Source organism: Lingula anatina, chromosome 2 (genome assembly GCF_051362555.1).
Source record: "Lingula anatina isolate TDL-2025a chromosome 2, LinAna3.0, whole genome shotgun sequence".
Classification (NCBI taxonomy): domain Eukaryota; kingdom Metazoa; phylum Brachiopoda; class Lingulata; order Lingulida; family Lingulidae; genus Lingula; species Lingula anatina.
Window position 1 is genome coordinate 38,071,700 of NC_141768.1, and position 19,140 is coordinate 38,090,839.

General features: G+C 34.5%; 2 protein-coding genes across 7 annotated transcripts in view; both read right to left on the bottom strand.

Moving 5' to 3' along the window:
- Positions 1-644: 644 nt before the first annotated feature.
- Positions 645-12,602, bottom strand: LOC106159033 (carnitine O-palmitoyltransferase 1, liver isoform-like). The gene is made up of 17 exons (XM_013535197.3): positions 12,156-12,602; positions 11,608-11,762; positions 9,757-9,879; positions 9,293-9,510; positions 7,435-7,520; positions 6,035-6,139; positions 5,652-5,783; positions 5,301-5,349; positions 4,984-5,113; positions 4,626-4,765; positions 4,218-4,423; positions 3,768-3,930; positions 3,334-3,405; positions 2,366-2,529; positions 1,688-1,844; positions 1,278-1,394; positions 645-1,034 (listed from the first exon to the last, which is right to left on the bottom strand). Exons 1-17 carry the CDS (start codon positions 12,278-12,280, stop codon positions 840-842), a joined length of 2,337 nt encoding a protein of 778 aa, XP_013390651.2. The 5' UTR covers positions 12,281-12,602; the 3' UTR covers positions 645-839.
- Positions 12,603-13,189: 587 nt separating this feature from the next.
- LOC106173249 (disco-interacting protein 2 homolog C) overlaps positions 13,190-19,140 on the bottom strand; it is a 36,793-nt gene continuing 30,842 nt past the window's right edge. For all 6 annotated transcript variants that reach the window (XM_013554304.2, XM_013554305.3, XM_013554306.2 and 3 more), the window contains 9 exons: positions 18,860-18,990; positions 18,613-18,704; positions 18,403-18,479; positions 17,904-18,074; positions 17,391-17,510; positions 17,065-17,139; positions 16,481-16,655; positions 16,102-16,225; positions 13,190-15,728 (listed from right to left, as the gene is read on the bottom strand). In XM_013554304.2, the coding sequence (XP_013409758.1) occupies positions 15,476-15,728; positions 16,102-16,225; positions 16,481-16,655; positions 17,065-17,139; positions 17,391-17,510; positions 17,904-18,074; positions 18,403-18,479; positions 18,613-18,704; positions 18,860-18,990 (1,218 nt within the window). In that variant the 3' untranslated portion in view covers positions 13,190-15,475. The remainder of the gene's footprint in view (positions 15,729-16,101; positions 16,226-16,480; positions 16,656-17,064; positions 17,140-17,390; positions 17,511-17,903; positions 18,075-18,402; positions 18,480-18,612; positions 18,705-18,859; positions 18,991-19,140) is intronic.

A 19,140-nucleotide genomic window follows, 5' to 3' on the forward strand; every position in this document is an offset into this window, starting at 1 on the left:
AACAATGGAACACTCAAACTAACAGGCAGAATTTGGTAAATTCAGTCTGAAGTCTGTTTAAGAGACTACAGGACTGTAGGAATGGTTGAGAAATATGTATAACTCTGAGAGTGGAACTTACATTTAGCAAATAACCGATGTTGTGGTCTCAACCTACTGAGACCTTTCACTATATAAATGCCTTGGATGGACTGGTCACATGATCTGTCATACAGCTAACGTGGCATCAATAAAGCTATTTGGGCACGGATGGAAAATCCAACATTTAAGAAGAAAGGAGGCCTCAGGTTTAAGCTCTCGCACATATGGGATGGGGCTCTGGAAACTATTCCTAGCCTATGGCAATAGATCAAGTGACCAGTCCATCCATGCAAGAAGTTATAATGAGATTATTATAACTTCTTGATCCATGTCTCATGTAGATACCGCAACATTGGCCAGATGCTAAATGCAAGTCCAAGTATCACAGTAACACATATTTCTCCTTCTTATTCCACTGGATGACTAATAACATTCACTCACTAGGAATGGTTCATACCACTGCCTATTTGAATGGTCAGTAACAATGCGCACTCAAAATTTTGCAAGAATTAATCTCATATCACAGCTGGTTTTTATCTTTTTAAGTGTTGTTCACTGTATAACATTTCATAATTATTAATATTATTTTGATGCCACTAAAACTTGGTGACTTGAACACATATATACTGCTTTTTTAATTATGCTATGTTGCAATACTGTGTAGGCAAGAAAATCATAATTATACGTTACAGTCGGGTTTTAATAAAATTTGAATAAAAATATCACTTAGTTTAATTCTGTCCTCTTGAAAAAAAAAATTAGATATGCTCCTCAATCAGCTTCCCCATATCAGCCAGCGCCTCAAAGAGAATTCCTGTGAACCTTTTAGCATCTGTCTTTGGGCAAGATTTCTTTGCAGAAATGTGGAAAAACATCTTCGATTCTGCTGGTATCATGTAGGACACACCATAGCCTTCATCTGACACAGGACCAAAGCCACCCCCTGGGGACAACTGAATAAAAAAGATTATACTATAATTAAGAAATGTGACTGCTATACATAACTACGTAGTACAATGAATGCTATTCATAACTTACAGGTAAATTGAGATAAATACAGATAAATCAACTAAGTAGCCACATGTTTAATTTTTTTTTTAAATCCTGTGCAATGACATTCTAATATATATATATATACATCAAAAGCATACAACATAGCTGTTTAACGTTGAATAAAAAAAAATTCTTTAGGTTACCATGGAGAGATAAGGCTCATGGTTGGCATCTGGGGAGGTGGCTATTTGCTGTTGGGGCTGCTGACTAGTAGATAAGGTCCAAGGTTCTGTGAGAACACTCTTCAAAAATTCACTTTCCTACAAAGTTGTTAATTTAGACCCTGAGTATACACAAAACGAGACCAAGCCTTTTATTAATTGTAATTTGAATTATAATATTACTATAGACCAGAGATTAATTGAGCTAATTTCACTGCTTTATCAACAGTCTTCTTTTAAAACTCAAATATCTTAAATAGTTGAGAGAAATATAGTACAGGTGACCAATACATAATAGTAGAACTGTTTATACAAATGTAAAATAGCCCAATGTTAATGATTTTTACACCTGAAGGACACAAAGCAGTCATGAAATGTCCATGAGTACTTACATATCCCAACCCTTTACACAGCACATACAGGGCAAACAGGTGCCTGTCACACCCCTTGCCATTCATAGCATCTCTATACATCTGCTGGTGTCTGTCACAAGCTACTCTCAACAGAGATATCTTTTCCTCATTAGTCACATTATTCTGGGACATGGCTCTAGAAGATTCAAAGTAAATGTTAAGAAAAGAGCGTTTAACTCCAAGAAGAGGTTTTTAAATTTTTTATAATATATGTCATATGGCATACAGGTTGACAAACTTCAAATTCACCCATAGAATAAAATTGTCTTTTAAAATTTCAGGCTTGGGTAACTTAGGTCTAAAAACTACAAAAATAAACTCAATCATCACTTTACTGCAAAGTATCGTAAAAGTCTGTTACATCAGTCAGTGCCAAAAACAAAGCTACAGTACATGGCACATGGAGACAGCAGGTTCTAAGAATGTACTGGCCCAGAGCAGAAACAGTGGCCACTAAGTAAACAAATTAACAAAATTTCACTTGCCAAGCTTCAATATTCCTGGAAATTGTCATGTGAGCCAGCGCTAACATCACAGCATGCTACATTACAGCAACACCCAGGTTGAGCACTTCAGCATTATCTTTCAGTGTAAATTTCTCAGAAAGAGTAATCAAATCTCTCTAACAACTATGCCATAATTTCTTAAAGTACTTACTTGACAAAGGCCACAGTCTCTTTAGTCAGGGACCTAACGGTCTCAGTCCTGCCTTCAAGATAAAGCCTGGTCATAGAAGACTCATAGGTCAATGCACACTGACCATTGCTGTCCCTATAGTAGGCAAGCTGAATGGCCAGCTGTACAAAGGCATCTGGACTGACCTAGAATACAACAACGATATTATATATAAGATATATATTAGATATTATATTATACTATATAAACTGTGCATCAATATTATTGCTCTCTAGTAATATTATGAATATGAATATGCTTACAACCATTTTTTAAAACAACAATCTCCTCTCACATTGTTTTAAATATCAATCAATTGATGCATCTTGGACTGGAATAACTAAAAGCAGAAAAAGTCGGGCAGATGTCATTAAACAATCAGATAACATTGCAACCCCCTCCCTTTTACGTCTTTGACATTTAAGTCCACAGAGGTAATACAATTATCTGGTGATATCAGTGAAACAGCATCTGGTTTAAGCTATTCTAAGCATGAAAGTTGTTCTGTACTGTGAAGACAAAAACTCTAAACGTCATTAGAAACAGGAGCAGATATACTACAGTACAAAAAGAGAGAATGCCCTGCATTTCTTGGAAAATCCAGCAATTTATTGAATTCATACATAAAAAAAGGAGCAAGGGCTTTATAAGCAGGACAATACCTATCCATGTACTAGGTTGCATTCACAATGAAGCTATCATACTTGATATGGATACTCTTGCTGAATGCAATCACATTAACAGATCAACACCCCTTCTCTTGTTTCCAATGCACTTGTTGATCACCAGCTTTTCTGTATTCTACTCATTGCCAGGACAAAGCATGTTAATATCTTAATCTGATTGCATTCAGCAAGAGTCCCCACAAAGTTAGTTTGAACTATCAAGTATGATAGTTTCAATGTGAACACACCCTTAAACCGCTTGCAGAGAAATGGGCAACCATGTACCTTGAATTTTTTGATCGCCCCTTTTCCAAATGCTTGATGATCTCTTACACACAGATCCAGGTCTTCATTGTTCTGAAATTGAAGTAATATTTATTTGTCAATACAAAAAAAAAAAAAAAATGGTCTCAATGAGCAGCCTTGACCCTATATATATTACACACACTTCTTTTGATTACTATATTTTATAGAACTAAATTCTTATTATTATTTTCTTGACTATAAAACCACCACCACCGCCACTGCCACCACCACCACTACCACTATTACTACAACTACTACTACTACTACAACTAGTACTACTACTAATAATAATAATAATATCAATTTTTGTGTATATCTATCTAAAATTCCTTTAAGACTTACTCATCAGTTACTACCACTATGGGTTATGAGTTATTGCTTTGAGACAAATCACGTGAAACATAAAATGGTACCTTTTGGTTAAAGGAGATAGCCCTGTCAATGTTGACCCCTAGGTCTGGCTCCACTTCCCACAGCAGCCTGACTGGTTCCTTAGAGGCTGCCTCTGGCCAGAGATGGTGCGGCCACACCCTACAGTGACCATCATCATCATAGAATTGATCTCTATTCAGACCTCTGAAAGATTATTGGTAAAATCAAACAAAATTATTCAAATTCTTCTCACTTTGAAATATATTTTGTTGAAAAAGCCAATCAACTTGTTTAAATGATCTTAGTCTAATTTGTTTCAACCAGTTTAAATTTAAATGAGGATAATATGTACTAATTAACGCGCAGGTGGTATTACCTCTGTCCTAGTAGTTCAATATGATCTTATATATCTAAGTTACATACGCATATATAAAAATGGATTAAACATTGAAAGTAGTTTGAATACCTAACTCTTGAAAAGATCTACTTACTCACTGGTAGTCAGGTATTCTGTGAAATGACCCATCACTGGAGCATCGCCCCAGGAGTGTTCACAGTTTAACCCCAACTTAGCATTACTGAAGATCACCATGGTGATGCTTTTGTCAAACCAGAGTGTCTTCCCATCACCATGGAGGAGAAATTTGGACCTTGATGTGAAGTCAGTTGGCTCAAAGGATCGATGTTCAAGAACAACCTAAGAAAGAGTTTAATTTTAATTAATTTAATTATTTAAAATATATATAATTGTTGAAAATCTGACAATATTTTCCACACATCAATCGCACATGTATAAAATCTCAACTGAAACTTATAAATCATGATGCTGAGATTATAACAACCATAATAAAAACAACAAAAAATTATTTCAGTAATTCAATGCTGACCCTTGACCTTACCAAAAACATTGCTCTGTCTACAGCCTCAATGGACTCCTTGTTGATTCCAGAGGAGAAATGTTGCTGACGCAGTTTGGCCCAATCTGTTCTCTCCAAACCAGTCAATGCAGCTACGTTCTTCTCTACATCAGGAAGGGCACCTGAACATCAAAAAATTTAGTATCAATACCATGACATAATCAGGAAATTTTTTATTCATTTATTTGTACAGTACATGTACGCCTTACTTATGAAACTCAATACTTAACCCTTTTCTTATATGATCAATGACATGCACATTGTTCTATGTAACAGTTTATCTTTTCCAAGTAAAAATAAATGTATGTTGACATGTGTATCCGTTAGAAACTTCCCTCACCTTCATGTTTGTCAGCATCATCCATTATCCATTGCATTTTCTTCTCCAGAGTCTGGACATTCAGCATACGTCTATTTGCATCATACATATCCACTTGGTAGAAAAGACCCCTCCTCATGACTACTATGTGCTGTAAGATAAAGGAGGAACCAATACTGATAAATTATTCAAATGGGAGTTTTTGCCACTTCTAACATGTCTTTATTTTGCTCAATTTTATTGCTTTTTTAAAATTGCTTTTGCAAATAAAAACTTGATTTCATACAATATAAAAAGAAATTTACTAGTAAAATGTAATCTAGTTCTTTAACACTCACCTTGGAGGACTTGTGAGTAATCAGTTCATCACAATCTTCACCAGGGACCCTGTGGAGACAAATAAATATTATATCAATTTTTTTTTTTTTTTTTTTTTTTTTTGGGGGGGGGGGAGGGAGGGGAGGAGGGGGATCTTTTTGACCAATCTAAAGTTTTAAGACAGGACCATAAAATGAGGCAAAATAAGGTTTTATTATGCATTCAGCCATCTAACTGTAAGCTTTCATACTATGCCTAATCAATTTAATTAGCAGTACTATACTTGAAGATAAACTGCTTTAGGGCTCCATGCCACATGAACATGTAAACTCGTGTGGTTCTTCAACAAAACAATGAATAGACCAACGTACCTGACAGTAGAGCAGGCTTTCCCATACTGCGCCATGCAGAGTGGAATTGTACCACGAATGACAAGTGGCTCCACCTGTTCACGGTCAATTTTCTGCTTCAAGTCTGCAAAGTGAAATGCAGCCACTGCAGCCCTGTTCAAGACAAAAATAATGATTACAACTGATACAATAAACTAATATTTACAATAAATAAATATTAACAGAGGAAAGGACCCTAGCACTACTTGTAACAAGAAAAGTGAAAAAATAACAATTTTTATCACCATTTTATCCAAAGCAACTATAGAAATTATCGATGATGAATTTGATCTATCATGGAAATCCCATCATCTTACCACAATTTTTTCAACACAAAAGTCACAATTAATGCAATATTTACTTACCTTGCTGACTGTTTGTCTGTAGGGCACCAGTAGCTTTGGTCCAATATGTAGTAATTGCTGTTGATAGACAAGGAGCTTCTGCCACTGAGGTACACATACTTATTCCTGTAGTGTAAAATGAAATACAATATGTTTTCACCACAGCTTCATTTGTCCTATCACCACTGAATGGAAAAGACCACTACAATCCATTCATCAATTCAGCCAGAAAACAAGCAAGCAGTGACCAAATATGAAGAAATTTGAAGAAATATGAAGAAAAAAGAAGCACACAAAATATTCTTCAAAACAATATTTTCTATTGAATTCTGCAATTCCCCTTTCCAGACACAAAATCACACACCTAACAAAGTCAGTATTTGCATCACTTGTTATTTACTCCTTTGTAGAGTTGCATGCACTTAACATTCTATGTGAGATTTAATGCATATGGTGATTACTCAATCTTTTCAATGGGGAAAAATTGTGAATTTTACAGACACTGTATTTCTTTAATCATAATTTCTTATAATTAAAACCTTCATATTGAGTGGTAACAACAAAATTCAAAAGCAGGCTACTCTGGAGTTGTACTGTATGCAGTACAAGTACTACAAATGCTACATAAAAATAAAATTTTTGTGATTATAAAATCATGAACCTGCAAGTTTGATCATTTTTGCCCAATGAAAAGATCGAGTAATAACTGTACATAATTTTGCCAAATATGAGTGTCAAACTTCTTCACTTATACTGTTAAGCATAATCCTAATATATACTAATTTAAAACATCACTTACAGAAATACCAAAGAGCATCACTTCTTCTCTTTAAGCACATCTGGGTATATTTAGTAAGCATGAATGAAATCTGATTTGATCATTAAACTTAGGTTGACCAAGGAGTTATAACTCCTTGGGTTGACATAAGTCACTTTTGATACAAAAGAAAGTTGAGCTTTCTCTGTGAGATTAATGTCTGTATTGGAGGATGTCTTTAATAACATATTATTTGGAAACCTGGTTTTATTCATAATGAAACTGTAAATACCAGTATTCCCTCTATTTTAAGCTTCTTTCACACGTACAGCATTAAATGTGCTTGCTTGTAACCCAAAAGCAGAAACAGTATGACTTTGGGACCATTCCCACAGATTTTTGGATCGATCTATCTCCCTGGAGAGTCTCACTATAATTTCTGTCAACGTAATAATTAAATAATTTAATCCGGCTTAAATGTCTGGGGGTAATTATCTTTACCCTCTAGCTGATTCTGTAGGCCTGACAGACATTTTAGCAGGTTAGTTGAGAGCTATTTAGTGAGACTCCCCAGGGAGTTAGACCGATCCAGATGGATCAATCTAGGCATGGGAACCCAGTCTTAGAGACTACATAGTCAGCACCCTGCTATGTGAATGCTTACCACCAGTCAGTGACCCAGTTGTCTGCCCACCAGGATTTAAGAATCAGAGTGTGCTGAAGTTTCTTACCGATGCCTTTCTCAAACTCCTGCAACAAATAGGATGCATGAAGCCTTATCATCATTGTTAATGTTTGCATGCAAAAGCCAAGTTAGATACATGTGCATGCACAAGCATGTCCACACACTTAGTTTATGTCCAGTTACTTTGATTGCAATTTGAAGATAAAATGTGCTTCTGATCACTTACCTGTCATATACATGTTGCATATACCTGGGAGATGAGCAGTTAAGATAATTACTGACCGCAATTAATCAAAGATGACTAGAGGCCAGGCCTTTGTTTTGGCAACATGCCACTTACCTGAAATTATCCTACACAGGTATGTCCTGGTTCAGAGATTAACAGTAAAGATTATTTAGGTCAAATTATATTCATAGATGGAGGTGATATAGAAGTAACTTTTCTCCGAGCAAAGGACAAGTCAAAAACACTATTTGCCTTTCCTTCTCAAGAAGACAGCGTGGATTTCCAATGACCAAATTATCAAACTTTTACCATTCCCTGTGATGGACCAACGCCAGAGATACAAATTCTCTGTTGATCTTAATGTGTCAGAATAAAAACAAACTGTTTAAACTTTAGCATGAAAAAAAAAAGACTTTTAAAATGTAGATATTCTGAATGAGCATTCAACACAGCATTTTAAACAATGACTTTATCAGAACGCAAGGAATCTCTTATTCCTGAAAGTGTACACTGTAGTTGATTTTTGTAATTTGAAATAGCTCACAAAAATATTTGAGTTGACGTCAAAAATAACTTTCTATTATGTATATATTTAGTAAATAGTTAACTTTAACCATGAATCAATGATTAATTGGACTTTTTTAATGGCTTCTGTGTAAGTTTTGCACTGTGGACAAATTTTCCGTCCGTAATTTTCCGTCCGTAATCTGACATGATTTTTTAAACTTCAAAATTTCATAACAAAAAAATTTTTTTTTCAATAACCTTTTACATTTCTAGTAACTAAAATAATGAAATTGTCATGTCTATGCAGTTTTATCTTTAAAAAGCCACAAACAGAGAAGAGTTTTGAAGTTGAAGTTGATTAATAAAAACGCTTGTCCATTTTTTTCCGTCCGTAATGGTGATCAATAACCAATATTTCTCAAAAACTAATAAATGTTATTTCAAGTTTTTTGGTCACAAGTTTAGGCTTGCACTAATCAATATTCCTGCCAAATTTGAACAATGTATGTATTATAGTTTTTGTAGAATTTATTTTTAAAGTGTCAAAATTCCGTCCGTAATGTAAAATGAATACCACGGAATGCCCCAGAAACAAATGAGAGAGGAAGCTTCATATAATACATATTAATAAAAATCACTCCATCAGCACAAATTCAAACCTAAGCACTCTCCGGTGGCTAGACTATTTTGGCAGATTGCAAGCAGTGGAATAAGATCTCCATGCAATATGTCAGAAAAGACATAACCATTACATAACCAACCATTACATTACACCAGAAAAGACGTAACCATTACATTACATAGCTGTTTGGTTCCACTTAGTGATTAATATCACTAAAATCAGTAACTAATACACCTTTAAGGTGTGATCAAAACCTGGGTCACTTTAACCAATTTTTAAAATCACCAAGTTATAAAAAAGGTCAATTCTACTGAAATTCAATTTTTCTTGCACTTTAGTATATTTAATCCAACCAGCTTAAACTTACCTTTGCTGGAAATTATCCAAAAGTCCAACCAATGCCAGGAAAATTCCCTGTTTTACTTTATAATGCAATTTCAGTTGCATTCCTTCATTTTGACTACACACATTTTAAAATTTACCTTTGACTGCTCCTTCAGCTTCTGGATCTCCTCAGAATGTTCCCCGTACAATGGTTTCAGCGATGCAATCAGATCCTTGAGGGACTTCTTCAGTGGAGGCACTGGCATTCTGGGTAAACTCCTCTGGCAGCTGTATAGAGATGGGTGCCTGCCACTGACCAGGCGCACAATCACAGCCCAGAATATAGTGGAGTAGGACTGGGTTCTTGGAGGTTGGTCTATAAAGCAAGATGAGGTTTAAAAGTGCTTTTTAAAATAATCAAACTTCAAGTTGGAACAACTTTTCATGAGTCCTATTTACAGATTATTTAGAAAAATTATCAAAGAGCAAAACTGATTGCTGAATGATGTCTACAATATTTAACAAACCTCACTAACTTAGGTAATAACTATAGAGTATTATAGGGAATATGTATTTCAGGTATATAGATTTTTCTTAATGAACAAGCTGTTAAACCACATACACATCCATCCTCTGTATGCCAACAGTGCTCTTAGAGTGTATCTCCGCACATGTAGGAGGACAAAGAAGAATCCAGTCCCAGCAATACCAGATATCAAAAACACTCGCAGGTAGTAAGGAACATCTGGAAAAACAAAATTAATCCACCTCATCATAACAGTTTTTCTAATAAATACTTCTGAAATTGTTTCATAAGAAATATTAATTAACATGTCCAGGATTTTTATAATCGATGTTAATTTTTATTTTGTTTAAATACAAAATTATCAATTTTATTTCATTTCAATACTTTTTCATGTTCGGAATAAAGGACATTTTACAGGGTACAAAGTCTTGATAACTTTAAAGGAGACGAGTCACCTTAAACCACAACACAGACAGACAAAGTGGACTTTGATACACTCTTTTCTAAAATCATTGCAGGCCTTTCAGACCAAATTATTAAAAACACAATGACAACAACAACATCCCCTTCACCAAACAAGAAAACTGTACAAGATTTCTAACCCACGGTGTTTGTAAATATGATATTTTACCATGTTAGAATGTGTAAAATAAAATCAGTTCAAACATGAATATGAGTATCCAACTTAAAGGGTGAAACTTGCGACCCACAATGTCATTGTCAACAACCATTTATCGTTATGGTTCAAAAAGGTCTCGTGTATCCTAACAGTGCAGAAGCCCTTTAAATATTCTAATCAATATCTATGTAACTACTTGTGATAACCTTAAATTTAGTATCAAGCATGATAATTCATTATACACTACCTCAATTCACCATTTATAAATAACATAGTACAATCACCTGTACTTGAACTGTGGACTCTGTTACCCAAATATTGATCAACTTCTAAAACCTAACCCATATCACATGCATTTTTATTAAAATGATGTGATCCCTTTCAAACCCCTTCAATACAATGACATTTCCAGGGATGAGGCTTTTTGGCAATTGGCCGATAGTCGAAAAAAAATTCACAATGTTGTAAGCACCAACACCACAGCAAAAGTAAAAAAAAAATCTGCCAATAGTCGGAAAAATCTAATCCTTGCATTTCTCTTCACATTTATCCAACTATTATAAATGCAAAATTCCATATAATGTAAGCTTTGAAACAATTCCACACTGGAACATATGGTACTGGGTAGTAAATAGGATAATTCATTGTAGCAAAAATGATATAAAATTGACAATACACTAATTAAGACAGATAAGTAACAGTGGCACTTAATATAGACTATATGACATCAAATGTGATGGTATCAGAAAAATCCTATAGAGAAATGGAAGATGGACATCAAGGAAGTATAATTAAATACAAAATCTCTGCCTGTTCAACTATTCCTCTCCTATTATAATGACAAGATGAAATGCAATCTGAACAGTAATCCAAGAACAGGAAACCGTCCTACATATATTAAAATAACATCTCATCATAGGAAATCCCATGTACTGTATACTGCAAAACATCTGTAAATTAACAAGGAAGTTAAGTATATCTTCCTTTCTTTGAAAGATGGCTAATTTCAAAATGTACAATTGATCTGAGCTGGATTTTGTGTCAATTGATAGTCCAATATGATAAGATAGAAGATATGTATACCAGATATCATCCCATATATACATGTATGTACCTTATTACAACTGATAACCACAGATATGGCAAATATTGGTCAACTCTAATTAATTATTACATGAATGACATAGATGTTATATACACTAATTAATCATTACACGAATGACATAGATATGTTATATCACAATATTCCAAAAAGACAATTATAAATTTTCCATAAAGGCGATTCTTTTAATAATCACAACTTATCCCACCACCATCCCAATGCTTACCTTCATGAAGACCTAGCAAACCCCCAAATCTCCACAACAAGCTTGTGACTGGCTTCAGGAATTCAGGGTCATAAATAAGACCTGTTGAAAGAACAGCTACGGATCCACCAAGGTTCCACAATGAGGTTGGCCACAGGCCATTCTTTATTTGGTTTCTAAAGGGAAAGAAAGATACATGTAATTGCACTTTAAAATAAATATACACTGCCCATGTACAAGTACTAGTATACATGTACTCTGTGGGTATAGAAACCTTTCCTTATGTTTTTCCCATATATATACTGTATGTAATCAATGATGCTTATTAATTTATTTCAAGCAGGCTCTCTTGTCAATTTGAACAAGTTCTAAAAATCACATATTTACCGGTAACTACCTTTAATTATTATACCAGACTAGATCTATACAACCACAGTTTAAAAAGTATTAAAAGTATTTTGTAACAAATTGTGATCTACATGTGACTTCCTTCATAGACTTGCATGTATATCAGTATGATCAATTGTACATGTATCAATAATTATATGGATTTGTCAGTCTATAGTTACCTAATTCGATAAAAACTTCGAACAGTTGATCTGCGAAATGCAACCAAAAAATCCCTTGTCGTGTCTCTCCCCTCTTCTATGTCATGAACCCTTGGTTTTAAAACTGCGCTTCTCGCTTCAGCCATTCCTCGCCTACAGGTGGTGAAATAAACTGCTGTTTACTAAACAGGCCGCTCGATCATCCTTCCCGCTAAGTGAGCTTGATACAAATCATGCAAGGAAATCCCTGTTGTTGATGTATGTCATTTGACTTCGAAATCTCAGAAATAATAATTCAAGTTCACAATGCAAATTTAGCTTTAAATCCAATTTATGAAATTGCTCTTTGAATGAATTATTGTAGTGGAAACTAATGCTTAAAAGACAAGCAACTCAGCGGTCCAAAGTCCATCTCAAAGAGAACAGAATATCAATCACTTATATAAATAATCAGTCTCAACTATCAAAATGAGGAAATGTTTAGCGCTGTCGACTGCTGCCCTCTACCGATAAAAGTGGCATACTACATGGATAATGAACTACATTTAAATCTGAGATGGAAATTGATTTAGTTACAAATCTATGAAATACTCTGTATTCAAGCCCCTTTTAGACCGTCCACAGTGGGGGTCGGTATCTACTTAAACAATTTTGGTATGTTAAAACAGTTTTTGATCTCAAAACTTAAATAAAATATAACCATGGCAATATTCGGCTCAGACCTGTCCCAGAGAAATTTAGAGGCAATCTGAATGATTTTCCAATAATAAAGTTAGCATTTATCTTGAAAATTAAAGCAAAACATTTAAAATTGACAGAATGATCCATCTTATGTAGTTGTTAGCTTCATCGAACAAGCAATCAAAGAGTCTGATGAATTTACCTTTTTTAAAGTCAAAAACTTTTAAGATGTAAAAGCAAAAAGAGTCTATCTTTACTTTTTTTTCACACTTTGGAGTTGGGTGATGGTCTGTTTTTATTTAAATAACTTAAAGTATAGTTACTCTGAAGATTTTATTTAGTATGTCATGAATAAGCTGAACAAAATACCAATGATCGACACAAGGAGTGTGGAAACAGTTTATTTGGTTACACCAAACCATGATTATGTACAGATAAACAACTTCTTCTGGTAGCACTTTATATCTATATATGTATATATGTACTAGACCTTTCTCTTTCTAAACCAATGTCAGTTGCCACAATAATATTCTTTTCCCTCTCTTCATGCTGGCAGATTCATTTATCCATCAGCAATTCTGAGAAAAAACACTGCATCAATAGTACATTATGTTTAAATTCCAACTATTAATTGGATAATAGAAACCCATTACATATTTGCTGTTAACTTCTTGTGACTCTAGTCTCTCTTTTTAGTCATTCTACAAAAATTACCTTATTCTCAGGTTTCAACTGAAGAAAATAATGAAGGCAGAGCCTCAATTTAAACATTGTATGCATGGTATATCCATGGCACATTGTCTTGTCAATTTTAAACAAGCTACTTTTTCTGTATTAGATGCATTTGGCAATATATATTTTTACAAACAAATTTGCATTTGTATTTTTCATATGTAAATAAGTAGTTTTTACGTTCAGTTCTAAGAGTTTCCTTTAAAAATGTCTGCGTTTTGAGAGAAAAGAGTTCCTTTCTATGAACAAAATCTGCTTTGTATAAAACATCAGTGTAGCAGAATAACAATAGGAGCTAATTACAATGCTGTATTCTTTATATGTACATGATCAATTAAAAGAAACATTTTTCTATAGTTTACACTTTCATTGCACTGTGCAATATCTTTTACACACAAGCACATACATCTATAATCCTTTCTTAAATATCTTATATCACATAACAAGTTGAAACTTTGACATGGAGATAATTTATATATGTATATAATGTGTATATCCAGCCACTAAATGATGCCAATGACATCAACACTGACTGGACAAAATGGCACACGTCCAGAGCTTGTAAGTGGAAATCAAATATAGGTTAGACTGATATAGCTTCAGTCTGAAAAAAAAAATTTAGCTAACTTGTTTTCAATCTGAGAAAAGCTGGTACTAATTCAGCTTAAAAAAACTGTCAAGCCAATTTATATCAGTCCACCTTGTGGGTTTACTGGCAAAAGCTCAAAATGGCATTAAAAGACTTAACAACTTAACACTTGACTAAAGCCTGCTTCAAAGCAGGTAATGGTTTCCTTATTTGAGAGTAGGTGCTTGATAACCCTGAAGCTTTACAGAGACAATAGGCCTGGAGATTGAGCAGCAAGCCAAACACTCATACTTAAATATAATGTACACTAATCGGAGATAGTGGCATTTAACATGGTTTGTATGTAATAGAATCTGGCAGTTTTATAATCAGCTGTATAACAGCTGTAATGTTACATGTCCGTAACTGGAAGGTAAATAACATCCATTGTAAATGTTGCAGAATATACTATGTATTTCAGCTGCATTGATATTGGCAGAATATAGTATATTTATAAGCTGCATTGCCATTATACTGTGGTGTCCCAAAACTGTGACTTTTAACTTGGTGTGACAGTCCACTTTAATTGTTTTACTGTTTGGTGTATTACAGTAACACAACCTTTCTGTAAATGACTAATGAATCTTGGAAAAGATCCTCATATTCATTTCACAATGACATACACGTTTTGCATTCCTTTGTATTCATCTTAAATTGTACAAGTGAATCAGTTGGAAATCTCTTATGTTATGTGAGATACAGTATTCGGACGTCTTACAGCCCACTTATAGCATAATGTGTCAGCATGATGTCTGAGCATCCAATATACTATATAGGATAATATACAGAATGATCTTGTTCTGTATGGAGTCCACAAGCAAATTCAATCCATAAAGATAACATGCTGCCCAGTATAGAGTCATGGTTCCACTTAAGGCTTTGAATTTCCCATATGGTAACAGTCTATGGTATCCTTATGCTTTATCTGGAATTCTCATACTGTATACCATATAAATATATATGGTGTCTGTGCAGTGCCTGAATCTCCCACTTGGTTAAAAGGTCTACAGTTTCCTCAGTCTGTATGTGGAATTCTCAATTGGTATTTCAATTTATAAATTGTTTTATCCTCGTGTATATGTTTGCTTTTACCTAACAGAAAGCACTCGCAAAGTAAATGCTATACCAAGTCCTCACATACTATATGGTATACAATATCATCATTGTGTGCATGTGGAATATCCCAAGTCCTCACAAACTGTATAATATACCAAGTCCTCACATGGTATATGGTATACCAAGTCCTCACATAGTATACGGTATACCAAGTCCTCACATGGTATTTTAGTATACAAAGTCTTCACATATTATATGCCACATATATAGGATCAAGTTGGTCAGCCAGGAAGCCATCCCTGAGGTGCATCCTCTGTTTCTCTCCCCTGGAATTAATAGGCACCACCCCGGGGTCCACCACAACCACCACGCCCACAATCAAATAGTGGTCTTCCAGTACAGCGTTTGTCACCAGGGGAACAAGGTCCAGAGCCTCATTCTCATTTCCGTCCAGTTCGACTACAACCACAAGGAGGTTGGTCCAGGTGAACACAGCACTGTTAAATAGAAATATTAAATGTTTTGTAAAAAGCATTTTAATTTAAACAAATTTTAAATGCATTTTCTGTCAGCACTGAATTGCATAAAAACTGGTACACAGGTTAAACATGGTCTTTTTTGTCATTGAAATGTTAAATCTTTAACGACAAAATAATAATAATAATTTAATGCACTACTTAAATTGGCACTGAACTTTTTCACCCAGATATTGTCAATACTAATAATCAGGAATAATCATATAATAAAGAAAAACATTGACACCACATAATCCATCACTGAACGCTTACATGCCAGTGCAAAACTACCAAATACAAGAATATATTGATAATTCAAACAATTTCCAATGGGTATAAACATGATCCCACTCACCATTCACAGATCTTCCTATGTGACCTGAGGACAGTGCTCTCTATGTCAATAGGATGGTACCTCATTCCACGTAGCATCACTGTCTCATCCAGAGCACCTACTATAAACACAGCATCATGACGCTCTGAAATAAACAATAACAAATGATGCAGGGGCATTAATCCCTTCAGCATGCAATGAAACATTCATCAGTAGGGACTTGTCCTGCATTCTTTTTTGAACTTATTCCATTAAGGCAGAAAAAAGTTTGTTTTTTTTTTTGAAAAATGATTCCACTTCATAAAACGAGCTATTCTTTGTGTAAGTTATGCTTTTTTTATGCCATTTTGAACAATTAACTTTACCAATAATAATAATAATACATCTTATCACAACAAACCTCCATCAGACTGTGTAAGTTCCGTTCTCCTCACAAAGCCAAGGAATCCCGTCCTTGCGTAGGTGGTCTGTGTGTCCCCAGTGACCAACCTGGCATCAAAGTGATCAGCATGCAGGGACTCATCCCCATATATCGTGTAGTAACCACTGGCATTGTGAGGGGTGTTCACCCAGATCTGAAACAAAAAAATAAATAAATAAATAAAAATTAAAAAAAAAAAAAAACATTCTTAAAGTTTTATTGTAATATATCTATCTGAAATGAAACGGTGCAGAAAACATTTTCTGTATATAAACAAACCACGGCACTTAAATTTTGATACTCCTTCCAAATATAATACGATACAGCAAGATGAGCTTGTGAAGAAAAAAAAAAGGACTTCTAAACAAATGTTCATATTAACATTCTACTGTCATTTTGATTAGTATCATTTGACTAGTATTAGTACAGTAAGAGATGTGTGCACATACAGACAGTCTGTCTGAACTTAAGAAGGTGGATGGGTGACAAAAAAGAAAACAATTTTTTGTCATTTTGTACCCTATACTGATCATAAAAGTAAATTGCAGTGACCACACACATACCTCCCCCAGGTGAGAGTCTGCACACTGCCCCTTGGTCTCTGGGTTGGCAATGGCCACTTTGACCCCAGGAAGAAGCTGAAAGATAAAATTGGAGATTTGTCAATGAATATTTATCAAATTTGGGCACTTCTGATAAACAATGAAATCTTTGTTAAGGATATTTTACAGCTGAAAACTTGGATACGGGCAATGGTCCGAAGTTCTTGGAAAAGGCTCCAACAATTTTGAGTCTTGAGCATCAGTTTTAGTACTTAAAAAATATATAATTCCTATTTTTTTTAAGTTATCATTTTGCTTTGTCTAATGGAAGAAGACTAAAATCTTACCTTGCCTGACTCCATTAAACAAAGACTGTGAGGACTTCCCTTTTCCACCAGTGAAACTCTATCATTGCGCAATGCTTTGAGATCACAATAGACTGTGGTGGTGTCTGGACTAGATGCACCCTGCAACAATAAAAATATAGTTTGGTTAAATCAACATAATATGGCAGTAAAATGTTACAATAAGAGTGTCATTTCTGTGAAAGAGAACTTTTGTGGTTTCAATTTTTAAAGGATGCACTTGTTCCCACCTTGGCACTGATTATACTGCCAGAGAATGAAGCCGTATATAGTGTTAGCTTGGCAATATTGCACAAATATCTTTATCCTTGTCCTATATTGTGAAAATAAAAGAGATGTTTTTTAAAAATCTTTATCAGAATTGTCCCCCCCCCCCCTGCCCCCACTCCCATCTTCCTTGTTATTTTCTTGTTTTTTCTCTCTTTTGTCTCCAGAAGGGTTCTCATAAAATTCTATAAATTTTTTTTATTTTCAAGAAAAGAGAATTATAGGCACCTGCAAACACATGGCCACATTAACTCTGCAGCCAAAACTGGTGCTGACTGCCCTGGGTGCCAATCCCAGACTGGAGAAGATCTTAGTGAACTGACTGGTCAGCTGAATTCTTGGTCTCTCCTCAGCCACCACCACCAGGGTACGGACACAAGACAGGTTCACACCTTTTGTCTGGAAACGGGAATAATTTTTGTTTAAATGAGGATAAACACAATGTGTCATATCACTGTTAGTTAGGGGTCGATAAATGAAATGATGAAAAGTTTCAGTTTTGGGTAACCATTTGTATATATTCAATAACATAATTGATTAGCAAGTCCTACAAAATAATCTTAACCAGAAAGCATTTTTGGAAAGACAGATTTCAATGTTATTATAAATAAAACTTTACTTTTCATGAAAAATATAAAAGCCTTTATAACATTAAGGATTTTCAAAATTCAAGACAAGGCCTCTAACACTGACTTCAGGCTAAATTTCACTGTAAAGAGAAACATACTTTGAGCATTGCTGTGGAAGTTCCTAGCCCTTTACAGCACAGTTCCATGACTCCATATGAGCAAAATGTGTCTCGAACTGAAAGAAAATGAGAGAAACTGAAATATATGAAATGTCAAATAGTCTAATATCAGTCTAATTGCAACATAAAAACTGATACAACACTAGACAGATTTTGAAAAAAATACTCTTTCCCATTCATCATGCTTACCTTTGCACTGGCTTACAACAGTGAGCCATATTGCTGGGTTAATCTCCACCTCTGAGGGAGGAATCAATATTGAGTGGTGGCCAGAGTATACACTAAAAAAAATACAACACACATTTAACTTAATTCATAGTTTCGTGGTTGCAATAAAATAAAATAAAATGATACATTAGGGATAAATTTTAATGTAATGTAATTACATGAATCCCTTTTTCATATTCATTGAAATCGAAAAATCAAACTCCCATACCTTGAAAGGCACCAAAGCACAAAGCCAAGTCCTGAGTATGGGTCCAGAGATAAAGACACATCCCTGGATGGATATAACTCACACTGAAGTTTGATTGACCTGCATAAAGCTGTGGTAGCAGCATGGGACATCTGAAATAGAAAGGAGATGTTTGTGATATATGTTGTAATAATTCTAAGAGTAAATTAAAGTTCTATTTAGAATTCAGAAAACAATTTTTAATTTTTTTATCTCATCAATAGCACATACAAATTGTCTAGATACCAAATAACTTCAAACAT

Coding starts and splice junctions, on each gene's coding strand:
- LOC106159033 (XM_013535197.3), bottom strand. CDS start 12,280: ATGGCTGAAGCGAGAAGCGCAGTTTTAAAACCAAGGGTTCATGACATA. Junction 5,114..5,300: donor TTACTCACAAGTCCTCCAAG/GTGAGTGTTAAA, acceptor TTTATCTTACAG/CACATAGTAGTCATGAGGAG. Junction 4,424..4,625: donor TAGACAGAGCAATGTTTTTG/GTAAGGTCAAGG, acceptor ACTCTTTCTTAG/GTTGTTCTTGAACATCGATC.